At 41.6% G+C, this 12736-nt stretch overlaps 1 protein-coding gene across 1 annotated transcript in view; it reads right to left on the bottom strand.

Annotated features, from left to right (window-relative positions):
* The window catches only part of WDR43 (WD repeat domain 43), a 46687-nt gene extending 34183 nt beyond the window's left edge, over nucleotides 1–12504 (bottom strand). Inside the window, exons 1-3 of the mRNA XM_082745085.1 lie at nucleotides 12217–12504; nucleotides 3617–3754; nucleotides 786–907 (exon numbers count right to left, since the gene is read on the bottom strand). Of these exons, the coding sequence (XP_082601211.1) occupies nucleotides 786–907; nucleotides 3617–3754; nucleotides 12217–12441 (485 nt within the window). The 5' untranslated portion in view covers nucleotides 12442–12504. The remainder of the gene's footprint in view (nucleotides 1–785; nucleotides 908–3616; nucleotides 3755–12216) is intronic.
* Nucleotides 12505–12736: the final 232 nt, after the last annotated feature.

The raw sequence follows: 12736 nt of genomic DNA, 5'->3' as shown, positions 1-12736 counted from the left end.
ATAGAATCTAAAACTCCAAGAAAACAGTTTTAATGCAGTAGAAAAACACTGTACCAGAATTCAAGATAGTATGAAAGAACTTCTTCCCTGCCACTTATTAGCTGTAAGACCGTATCATTATCCTTCCTAGTATCATCCTATCCTTCCTATCCATCCTCATCTGCCTAAGTTCAACCAATTCAACATTCACTGAACAGCTACTATAAAGCTTACCACAGATTAAGTGCTTGAACCAGAAGAGTAGTCTGAGATTTTTATCTATGACAGTTAAGGCCAGACTCTTAAAATAATTTGGCCCATATCCTCTACCAGCCATTATTCCCTAGTATGTAAATCCTCTAAATATGTTACTTCCCTTTCTCCTAGCCTTTAGTCTTGCCATCTCCCTACCACCCTTCCCCCCACTCAAAAGGATTCTCCCACCCTCTTTATCCAAATCTTACCTCTCCTAGAAGGCCCAACTGAAATCTCTTTTCTTCCACCAGGCCTTGCCAATGCTATCCAACTCATTCGACCAGTACTCGCATGCTATCTTACGGTATATCTCTTGTGCAAGTATTTACTCTTGTATCATTACTTAACATTCATGTATTAAAATCTTGCATGCCTAATTTGATTAAAAATTCCCTGAAAAGTCTATAAACTCTTTAGTATCTACATTCCTCTCCGCGTCCAGTATCAAACTTGACCTACCGCCAAGAACAGTCGATTTGTCCAACTCTAATGCGTTTTCAACAATAACCAAGTTACCCCTCCAGTACCATGGAACCCTCAACATTACTCACCACTTTACTTTGCATGTCTGTGTATTCCACTCCACAATATATTTATCATCTGAACAACTATACAAACAGCCATTGTCTTGATGCCACTGTATGCAATTAACCTTGTTGTCATGTCCACCACTCTACAGATTAAAAAAAAAAAAAGATTAAAAGAAAAAAACCAGCCTGATATAACATAATTACACATCCCAGAATCATTACTAACAGTTAACAAAAAAGTCAGGCTTTAACCCAACTAAAAACACCCTAACCCACATCTATCCATTTCTAATATCAAAACTGAAATAAATCATCTATAAATTCATCAAATGTTAACTTTCTCTTCTCCGCCAAAAAAATACACTTCCACATCACAAGTCAAAGGATGCTAGTTTTGTTTGTTTTTTAACGATTTTATTTACTTATTTGACAGAGAGAGAGAGACAGTGAGAGAGGGACATAGGCAGGGGGACTCGGAGAGAAACAGGCCTCCCACTGAGCAGGGAGCCCAATGTGGAGTTCTATCCCAGATGACTTGAACCAAAGGCAGCCTCTTATCAACTGAACCACCCAGGTGCCCCAAAGGATGCTAATTCTAAATGCCACTTGCTTTTGACAGGTATGCCAGCACTAAGACAATACAGTGGCCAAAGTCTGTGATTCACAATATACTATTACATCTAAATCCCTAAAAAGCATGCAAGGTAGGTTATAGAATACCCATTCAAGAAATGAGAAGTTCAGCTACTTCCCCATGACCACATAGCTAGAAGGAGTCAACCTCAGGATGGAACCTCAGCTCCAAAGCCTGATCCCCTCTACTTCCCCAATCATAATCCCAACATCCCTTATTCTGATCTTCTTGCTTATTTTTTAATACACTCATTCCCTATTAAAGATTTATGTATAATCCCATGAAGTACCAAAATCTAAAAAGGAGTTTGAGAGGCGCCTGGGTGGCTCAGTAACTAAGTGTCTGCCTTTGGCTCAAGTTATGATCCAAGGATCCTAAGGTCGAGCCCCGTATTAGGCTCTCTGCTCCACAGGAAGCCTGCTTCTCCCTCTACTACGTCCCCTGCTTCTGTTCCCTCTCTTGCCATCTGTCAAATTAAAACAAACAAACAAACAAACAAAAACTTTAAAAAGGAGTTCCAGGTTTCGTTAGCATTATGTCCACATCCACAGTAGTTCAGTAAAGCAGCTATCACACTGCATGGATTGTAGGCACCTGTTCACCACAAAAGATTGATCAAATCAAAGGATGGGCTCCCAGCTACAGTGGGGTAAAAGCCTGCATGAGGACAACACTTGACTTGGAGAGGAGGGAGGAAATAAGAGAAATTCCCTTACTATCTGTACCTCTAAATGCTTTAATTCACTTTACAGTTGTATTTTTATAATATTTAACATGAAAATAAGTAACATACTCTGAAATGCAGATTTAAAATCAGATAAAATTTTTCATATATCAAATCAACTGGGCTTTTGTTAACGTTACTGCTGTTTTAATGGGTATATCCAATGGCGGAAATAATGCCATTGGAATACGGGTACTCTTTCCATTAGTGACACATAAAATTAGGAAAATTTTCAGAAACTATTTGAATACCATGCATAAAAAGCTTTAACATTAAAACCCTTTTACTCATTAATTACAGGTCAGTAATTTTGGGAATCCATGTAAACAGCAAACAAAATGTGTAACAAAAAACTGAAAGGCTCCTTAATGGTCAGTAATAGTTAAATCACCAAGGGACTATCCAATTTAGTGGACTTTAGGCAGTCATTGAAAATGTTTGTAACTAGTTCTTGACAAATACAAAAACTGCTCATGTTGTAATTTAATGGAAAACATCAGGATACAAAATAGATGAGAATTCAGTTAAACATATGCACAATGAAATACACACTCTACTAAACATCTCCTGGTGATGTAAGAATAATTTTTCCCCTTTTCAATATTAATGTAGTTTCAAATTATCTATGAAAAATGTTACTTAAAACAGGAAACACTGATTCATATATACAGAAGTATTCCTATACAAAGACAGAAGTTCAGTGAACACCAAACACATAATGTAACAGACAATGTCCGAAACAAATTATGCTAAAAGTTAAATCACTGCCCTGCAGTGCCAAGCTCTCACTCTGCTCTGTGATGCTGGGGCTAGACTCCACAGACCACACTCCTGCTTTGCAGCTAGATGGCCAGTAGGCACCGTCAATAAGAGGTGCTAGAGACAGACAAGGCTGGAAGAGGAACAAGGGGCTTGTTCCATCCTGCCTCCTAGTGTGCATCAGCCCAGCATTTCTTCATCCCAGCAGAGCAATCCTTTTGGTAGAAGCTGAACCCAATATGCAACTGTTCCAAAACCTGAGGAACGAGTCTCCCCTTCCTTCCAGGACTCCAGCAGTCAATTAAGAACTCTGTCCTCAGAGGTCTGGCCCCCAAGCCCATGGGGCCACTCTTCCACAAGGGACCGCAAGCAAAGAGAACAACATCTGGTCCTCAAAGGTTTGCGTTTCAGCAGTAATCCCACCTCCCTCATTTGTTCCCTAGAGGTGCTGAGCTCCTTCCTGCAGTCAGTTTGTGGTACTTAGAACTCTTTCTACCCTTTATTTTAAATCTAGCCAATAGTTCTTCATATTCTCACCTGTAACAAGGATTATGTTACCTATTATAGCTTTTAACAAATATTACTGTTCGTAATTTTAAATGTGGGGGCAGAAAAACAACCCTGTAATAAAGATCCTACAACACTATTCTGTTTTGTTTTTAAATCTCTAATGATCAGTTTCCCCTTTTCTTTTATATACAATACACACACACACACACACTTATCTATACTTACTATCAATTTACTGTGTAATTCTCCTTTTACTGTACTGTATAATAAAATACTACCAACTGCTGTACCAATAGCCAACAAGTCAATCTGGTTACTCGTTCCTATAGCTTCTGATTTCCTTTTTTTCCTCTGGGGACTTTCCTGGGGGAGGAAAAAAAAAGGTTCATTTTGTATTTCAAACACAAGACATCATTAATGCATAAATACAAATGCCCACTAACCCACAAATGAAATGTGACTGCTACCAAAAGACGCTTAACTTAAACATGGGGGGGGCGGGGACAGATAACTCACTCTCAAATGCTTTCTTTTTCACTATTTGGGGGGGGGGGGAATCACCCCAATGGAAAAGAAGTGCTTATAATTCTCTGTCCCTGTCCCCTACCTCTCTGGAAGGAACAGGACAAATAGGACATGCTCCTGGTATTCTCTTAAAAGATCCAAGCAGCCTCACGCTGCTTCTAAGTCTCAGAAATGAGCCACCTGTTACAGGGCCAAGTGAAGTCTCCATTCCCAAGCAGAGAATACAGATCCATAGCCAAGTAACCAATATTTCCCCCTTTTCCTCCTCATCTCTCCTGTGTTCTAGCTTCATTCTCAGGAAAGGGGACTCAAACTTGTTTTTATAAACACATATTTATTTCAGTCTCCGTAAAAAAACAGTTGGAACTAATAGAGCACAGTAGAAGTTGCCCTAGTGTGTGAGAATTAGTCTGAAAGTTCCATGCGGTCTTAGTGATCCTAATCACTTAAGAGGCACAAGTTCCAACCTAGTGTCAAATGCCACAAGACCGCTTTGATTTGCTTCAAAAACGGTACTGAAGCTTACTTACAGTCCAAAGACAATCAATGATCACGACTTCGGGATATTACATCAAAGTTTACAATACTGAAAACATATAATTTAAGAATTTCTTTACATGAGTTTTTTTAAAATTAAAGCTTGCCAGCCTGTGCTTTAGCATAAAGCTCTGAGATATCCATTCTTTTAACATAAAATTGACCATTATCACAGGAAAAAGAACATTTTCTCATTTGTGCAGGATCTTTGCTCTACAGCACACAAAGCAGAAGCCCAGGATATGTAAAACTTTGCCTAATCCAAAACACACAATGAAAACTATGATGTTACAAGTGTATAAAGAGTATCAAGGAGTAGAGATGCCTGGGTGGCTCAGTCTGTTAGGCGTCTGCCTTTGGCTCAGCATCCTGAAGCGTCCCACACTGGGCTCCCTGCTCAGCGGAGCCTGCTTCTCCCCCTGCTTATGTGTGCTGACAGATAAATAAAATCTTTAAAAAAAAATTTTTTTTTAAAAGAATATTGGGGTGCTTGGGTGGCTTAAAGCCTCTGCCTTCAGCTTAGGTCACGATGCCAGGGTTCTGGGATCGAGCCCCGCATCGGGCTCTCTGCTCAGTGGGGAGCCTCCTCTCTCTGCCTGCCAAATAAATAAATAAATAAAATATTTTTTAAAATTAAAAAAAAGATAAATAAGATTTAGAAAGCATTTTCCATTTTGTTTTCATTTAGTTAGTCTTATGGAGATGTTACATTTGAAAAATTTTATTCACTTGACACATTAAGGTCAACAAAAAGTGAAAATATTTAACAAAAAAAGTAACTTTTATATAAAGAAAATTACACATTTTTAAGTCTTAAGAAATATATCTACATTAATAAACCCCAAAGAGAAGTTATGATTAAAAGCCAAAGTATGAGAGGCACCTGGATGGCTCAGTCAGTTACGTGTCTGCTTTCAGCTCAAGTCATGATTTCAGAGTCCTGGGTTTGAACCCCACATTGTGCTCTCTGCTCAGCAGGGAGCCTGCTTCCCTTCCTCTCTCTGCCTGCCTCTCTGCCTTCTTGTGATCAGTCTCTCTCTGTGTCAAATAAATAAATAAAATCTTTAAAAAAAGAAAGTATTAAAAAATCCGATGGTCCTATCAGTAACCTGTAATTTCCCTAAACAGTGAAACCTTAGCACAAGCAATGTCCTAGGTCCCACCATCAGTTCAATGAACGTCTAATGACACCTCTGAATGATCCCACAGGCAGATAGGGTTTCAGCACAAGGTTATGAACACAAACACCCATCTCAGGCAAGGGCAGTAGGGGAATGTGTACCAACCTCTTACTACATTTCAGTAGAAAACTCTTCTCTGAAAGATTCTAGAAATTATTTCTCCAACTAACTCCTGGTTTTACCAAATCAAGTTAAAATCATTTCACACTGACGTTTGTAACGTGTGAAACATAGGCTGCTCCAAATACGTGTATGCTTTTCTGCAGATACAAATGCATCTGTCTTTGGCTCAGGTCATGATTCCAGGGTCCTGGGATCGAGTCTCTCATCGGGCTCCCTGCTCAGAAGGGAGCACGCTTCTCCCTTTGCCTATTGCTCCCCCTGCTTATGTGCTCTCTCTCTCTCTGACAAATAAATAAATGAAATCTTAAAAAAAAGGGGGGGGGCACAAAAAGGGGCACTTGACTGGCTCAGTGGGAAAAGCACCAACTCTTGATCTTGGGTTATCAGTTCAAGCCCCACACTGGCTATGGAGATTTCTTAACAAAATTTTGAAAAATTATAAAATAAAAAGCACTTAAAAACTTCCTATATTAATCATTAACATATTCAAACCCTAATTTCCCTATCAACAAGATCTGTGTATTTTGGGAGAAGCAAGGAGAGGCAAGTGGAGGAGCATCCACAGAACTAATGCCCAATTTTGAGAATCAGTGGTCCAAGCCTAAATAATAACACAATTAATGCAACTCAAGTAACTACTGACTCAAGCATATTTTTGCACAGCTGGACCATCTTTTTAAAAATCACTCCCTAGGAAGCAGGATGAGCCTGTCTGGACAGGTCACCCAGATAAGTTTATATAAGCAATGTGCATTTTAGTAAAATCTGTTTTAAATATTACCCCTTACCAAGGATTTCTGAAACCAAGAATTTAGTGCTGATAATTACAGATTATGACAGACCTTTGTCAGCATTTTCTTTCAGAATCTGTTGCTCCTGTGATCAAAAATTTCAATGACTCCCCAGGGAATAAATCATTGTACTGGCATCTGCAATTTGCCTCCAGACCACCTTTCCCAACCTTATTTCCAATTTCCATCTTTACATTACATTCCCTAATCACTAACATCTTCCCATTTTGCTTCTGCTTTTCCCCTCAACTTGGGAATTGCTTTTCCCTCAACTTCCTTTTGGTTAAAAATCTATCCATGCTTCAAGGTCCACCCCAACTCTCATCCCTCTACAAAAACCTCTTCTACATTTTTATGTAAAGACTTTATTTTAGAGAGTGCACGATGGGGAATGGGACTGGCAGAGAGGGAAGCAGACCCCACTTAGCAGGGAGACCAATGCAGAGCTCTATCCCAGGACCCTGGGATCATGACCTGAGCTGAAGGCAGATGCTCAACCAACTGAGCGACCCAGGTCCCCCCTCTTCTTTCTCTTAAGACACACATCACACCGTGCTCTGCATTACAGACACGGTATATCTGAACTGTCCACTCTTCTTTGATGTGTCTCAATCACACTCAGTTTTACCTCCTCTGAAGTACCTAGCACAAGGTTATGTACACACTCATTATGCATGTAAATACACCAAATAATGAAAAGGGTAGGCTAAAACTTTAGTTCGTATCTGTGACTAAAAAACTGGAGTTTCTAGAGGTACCAGGAGTGAAGACCCCCAAAATGTGATTTCTTTCAAGAGTTTTTTTCAGTGTGAAAGTCGGATTAGGCTAAGCAATAAAGAGTAGCACCATGGGGCACATGAGTGGATCAGTCGTTAACCAGCTGCCTTTGGTTCAGGTCATGATCCCAGGATCCTGGAATCAAGCCCCACATCAGGCTCCAGACTCCCTGCTTGGTGGGAATACTGCTTCTCCCTCTCCCACTGCACTCCCTCTCTCGCTGTATCTCTCTCAAATAAATAAATAAAATCTTAAAAGAAAAAAAAAAAAAGTAACACTAGTCTGAAAAATTTTATCAGCATCTGATGCAGAAGGCAATCAGAAGGCTGAGTGAGTCTCAAGGGGTTAAGTGCATAATTTACAGAAGCAAGACATAGAGCAGATGTGGTAAAGACAAAAAGAAAAAAGGGAAAGTGCTGAGCAGTCTGAATCTGATCAAGTAATGACTTTTTAGACTGAGATCCCAAGGAAGAAAAGTTTACATTGAGAGCTAGTACATACACTCATAAAAATATATGTACATATAACTGAAACCAGCTCCACAAAAAAACTTGTCATTTCCATGCAAAATATACTCACTTTTTTAATACTCATTTTTTTAACTCTATCACAACCCACTAAATCTGTTTCATAATGATCAAAACCTAACTTTGAAAAATCCTGACCTCTAGACACTGAAAATTATGCCCAAGTTTCAAGTTTCATTCTGCAAGTTAGTCTCCTATGCCTTTTCTTGGCCCACCTTACTGTCAGTTCTCTGGCAAATGTTTAAGTCATGGGTAACAATGAACAAAATGTGTACATTTCACATGTAATTACATAATATTTATATCAAAAACAAATTCTAATACCAGGACCTTCTATTCCTGCCAACAGGATCTACTCTGCACACTCTTCCTTGTTTCAAGTCTACATACTGGAGAGACCCTAAGATACAGCACCAGACATTCAGGAATACAAAGAGATTGCACCATATCTCCAAAGGATAGGAATGGGGATACTCAACTTAGATTCTTCCAAGAAACATTCTTAATGCTACTGGGCTTGCCTTGTCTCATGTCTGAAATGCCATGTGCTTCGTTTAACAAGAACTAAGCTGTGTGAGATCATTTTAATTGCAGTGACAGCAAAGCAGCATGGAAGCTGAGAGGAGACAAAGTCTGTTTCTTCAGGGCTATACACCAGCTAGGGAAGGAAAGTAGAAAAGTTTTGAGAGATTTTAGGGGGCAACAAAATAGGGCCAGTTACTAGGTGGGACAAGGGCACTTATTTTGTGGCTCTGGCATATCACTTAACAGCTCAGCCTCAGTTTACACACACATACCTGCGAAGCTTTAAAAACAGCATCCATCTATAGTCCACCCATGTGTCTCCTTGCACTTTTCTTATCATCTGAGGTCCTCTTCCCCCCCACCGGGCTCCATCCACCAAATGAAATACTCAGCTATTTAATATGTACAAAAACCCTCCAAAAACTGCTGTGGCATAAATGTGAGGTATTATGATCATTCTTGGCCAAGAAAACAGTATGATTTTTCTAAACATCCAGGAACCTCTACTTTAACTCTTATTACCCAAGTAACCCAGCACTAATTCATTTTATTCCACTCACAGGAGTAATGTTCACCAAACTTTGTCCTTGGGTGGCAAACTGCCAATTACTGAACCAGATACAGGATACTCTTACAAAATGATTTACACTGAGAAATGTAGCAGTAAATTATAAAAAGAGCCCAAAGAGAATGCTCACTGTATCATTCAATAATAACACCTAACATTTACTACTCACTTACTACACCAGTCATATACACTGCCTCATTTAATTCTCAAAGGACCATAAAAGGTGGGTAGCATAATCTCTACTTCATGTTTGAGTAACAAAAATCTTAAGTTGTTGGGCGCCTGGGTGGCTCAGTGGGTTAAGCCACTGTGTTCGGCTCAGGTCATGATCTCAGGGTCCTGGGATAGAGTCCCACATCGGGCTCTCTGCTCAGCAGGGAGCCTGCTTCCTCCTCTCTCTCTCTCTGCCTACTTGTGATCTCTGTCTGTCAAATAAATAAAATCTTAAAAAAAAAAAAAATCTTAAGTTGTTGGGAACACAGGCTTCAGAATAACATCCTTACTAAGACTCATACTCTAATCCTCAAAGATTTAAAATAAATAGGTTTAATAAAATGAGGGCATCTTAAAACTTCCGTGGCAAGGATCCTAACCCAGGGACCTGGGACCAGAGACTGAAGCAGCTGCTACACGTCGTTCTTCATTATCTAGCTTTTTTATTTTTATTTTTTTTTAAGATTTTATTTATTTATTTGACAGAGAGAGATCACAAGTAGGCAGAGAGGCAGGCAGAGAGAGAGAGGAGGAAGCAGGCTCCCTGCTGAGCAGAGAGCCCGATGCGGAACTCGATCCCAGGACCCTGAGATCATGACCTGAGCCGAAGGCAGCGGCTCAACCCACTGAGCCACCCAGGCGCCCTATCTAGCTTTTTTAAAAAAAATCACATGACTTTATAATTTTATTCTGTAATAAATGTGCATATTTAAGAGAACCACTTCTCCCTCTAATCTTCAACTAAAACTGATGCTCTAGATGGATACATCCCCAATATGAGGAGGATCAAAATGTCCTCTCTCCATTCCTCCCAGCTCTCAATTCTGTGACTCAAGATCTAGGATTACAGTGTAAGAACAGTAGACCAGGAGTCAGAGGACCTTGATTCTAATGGTCACAGTCTCTTTACTGGTTACTAAAGATTTGGTGAAGTCACCTGGAACTTCCTTAGCTCTGACTCTCAAGTTTTTAAAAATTTTATTTCAGGACATTTTATAGAGCTGCGTGGCTAAAATGAAAACATGCAGCTAAAAGAATACTGAAACCTATACAAACTTTTTTTAAGTAGCCAAATTCTCATTTTTCAATGAGGCCCTCCAAATTAGTAACTTGCTCATTGTGACAAAAGCAAGTTTGAGTTGAGTCCTGGACATGAAACCAAATCCAGATATTTTTCTACTATTTCAGAGTGGCATACATAATCCAAAACTCTGACTTTAAACAGGAAATTTAAGATTAGGTCAAAGTTTTATTCCTGAGGCATATCATGTGACTTAAGTCAACAGAAAAGCAAAGGGGTAGGGGACAACAAATTTTTACTATCCTAATATTAATTATTATTTGTTGTAGATAATGGAGCACAAAGCTCTAAATACTTGAGTTCTGGTCCTGGTTCTATTTCTGGTTTTTATGCAAGCTGACTAATTTTCCAGAGTCTCAGTTTCTTCTTCACAAACAAGGCAAGAAGTTAGCCTTTATCTACCGGCAAGGACTAACCATACAAATATTGAGATACTAGTAACAACACTTGCAGCACTTACATACACTAATAAATGTTTCTACGTTACTAACCACATTCACCTTCACAACCACTCTGAGGTGGATACTATCACCCCTCCCTGTTCTACAAAGGAGAAACCAGAAGTACAATCACCACTATGAAGCCAAACCTAGATACAAATGGAAGCAGCAGAGCTTGGATCCATGCATCTAATCTCTGCTCCACGTATTCCCCCAGCATCAGTCTTATCACCTCTTTACAGGACTGTTAAATAGAAACACAGAAAACAATTTTAAAAAAGAAAAATAGCAGACTGCTGTAACTTTAACAATGGCTATGGTTTTTCTTTTTCCAAAGTCCAAGTTTGCCTTGACTTAAGAGCACTTGTAAAGGTTTCTTTTATTTATTAACTAAAGTCACTTCATCTAGAAACTAAGAAACTATCTTAAGATCCGAAAAATACCTAAACATACTCACCCAAAGCATAGTTAGATGTACCCCTACTTTCAACCCCCAAATTTAGCACACATTTACCGCACTGTAGTCGGATGGGAGTTAAAAATCTGTCTTGAATAGACTTTGAAGTTTTACACATAGTGTCAGCTAAACACTCACGTTCTTCCAAATCACATTAGACTGATTCGACTGCCTACCCTTTACCTGTAGTACCCACGTGCAACTGCGTTAGAGCAGACGTGGTCGAGTGACTCCACAGTGAATGACATCTTACCTGAGATAGGGCCCTAACAGAAAAGCCTTCCCTAACACGGCAATGTCCTGTCTCAGAGAAACCTCACCTGAACTCACCTTCATTACATTAAACCGGCTACTTCACTTTACCTCCACATCCTAACGCAGACTTCGGACTTGGCTAAGAGGGGGTGTATAAAAGGGAACTGAGCAGAGGTTTAAGAAAAAAAAAAAAAAAAAAAAGCATAAAGTTTCAAATGACGGAGAATGGAAATGAGCCTGAGAAAGTCCAGAGTTTCAAGAGTGAGAATACCACTCACTGGACGTGGAAGAGAACACGTGGTGAGCCTGCACCCAAGGATTCGGGGGTGGGGGGGGGTGTCCGGAAGCAAGGAAACAGACTTATTCATTCCAATCTCCTAAGGCAAAAACGATGAGCTAGGGAAATCGGAATAGGGTACTCCAGCCCCAAGAAGGGGCTCTGTCAAAATCCAGGACGCTGAGGAGCACATGTTGCTGCGCCAGGCTTCGCAGAAAGAAGCCGCCCTGGGAAGCTGGGGGCCTACGCGAACATGGCGGCCCCGGCGACAGCGGGGCGCGGGGCGCAGACCGCATGGAGTCAGTCAGGAGGGCTCCAGCCTACGGCCCGTCCAATAGGGCCGCGCCCTCTTTCGCTACTCTGCGGGCAGGCCGCACGCGGGACTGGCGAAGTGGACCGAGTCCGCGCCGCCGCCGCCGCACTCCGTGCCTCCTCACCCGGGGCCTCGGAGGGCCGCGCGAGATGCCGGGCCACGCGCCGTCTGACCGGGGGTGCGCTGAGTCCGAGTCTGGGCGCATGCCCGCCCCCCGCCGTCCCGCCTGCTTTACCTTGGCCTGCAGTCGCGCTGGCGCCCAGGCCAGGCAGGTGCAGGTACCGCTGAGGTGCGCGGAAGGCACGTACTCTTGGTGCAGCCTATTGTTGGCGGTCTCCCACACTCGCAACTGACCGTCGGCAGACGCCAAAGCGAAGTAGGCCTGGTTCAGCGGGGAGAAAGCGCACGGAAGCCCTGCCGGGGACAGGGGGTCGGCAACACCACGGCCACCCGCCGCCATTGCTGCCCTGGCTCCGCGGCAGCCACGTGTTCGTCTGTGCGCATGCGCACCGGCGTGGGGCGGGGCCTAGAGGGAGGAAGTGGGGCGGAGGGAGAGCAGAGACCCGAAGGAGTGGCTCGTCGTGTCTCCAGCCGGCGTTGGGCAGGCCCAACCTGTGGACGGTGGCTTGGAGGGCTCAGTGCTAATTTGTACGGGTTGGAGGAGGAGACGTGTAGAGGGAAGTGACTGCAGACTGGAGAGCAGGCCCGTTACTTTGAAAAAAAAAAAGAAAAAGAAAAAAAGAAGAGAAATAAAG

This window comes from Mustela nivalis (assembly GCF_964662115.1).
Source record: "Mustela nivalis genome assembly, chromosome: 8".
Lineage (NCBI taxonomy): Eukaryota > Metazoa > Chordata > Mammalia > Carnivora > Mustelidae > Mustela > Mustela nivalis.
The sequence above is the reverse complement of the archived record's forward strand: the minus strand, read 5'-3'. Positions and strand labels throughout refer to the sequence as shown.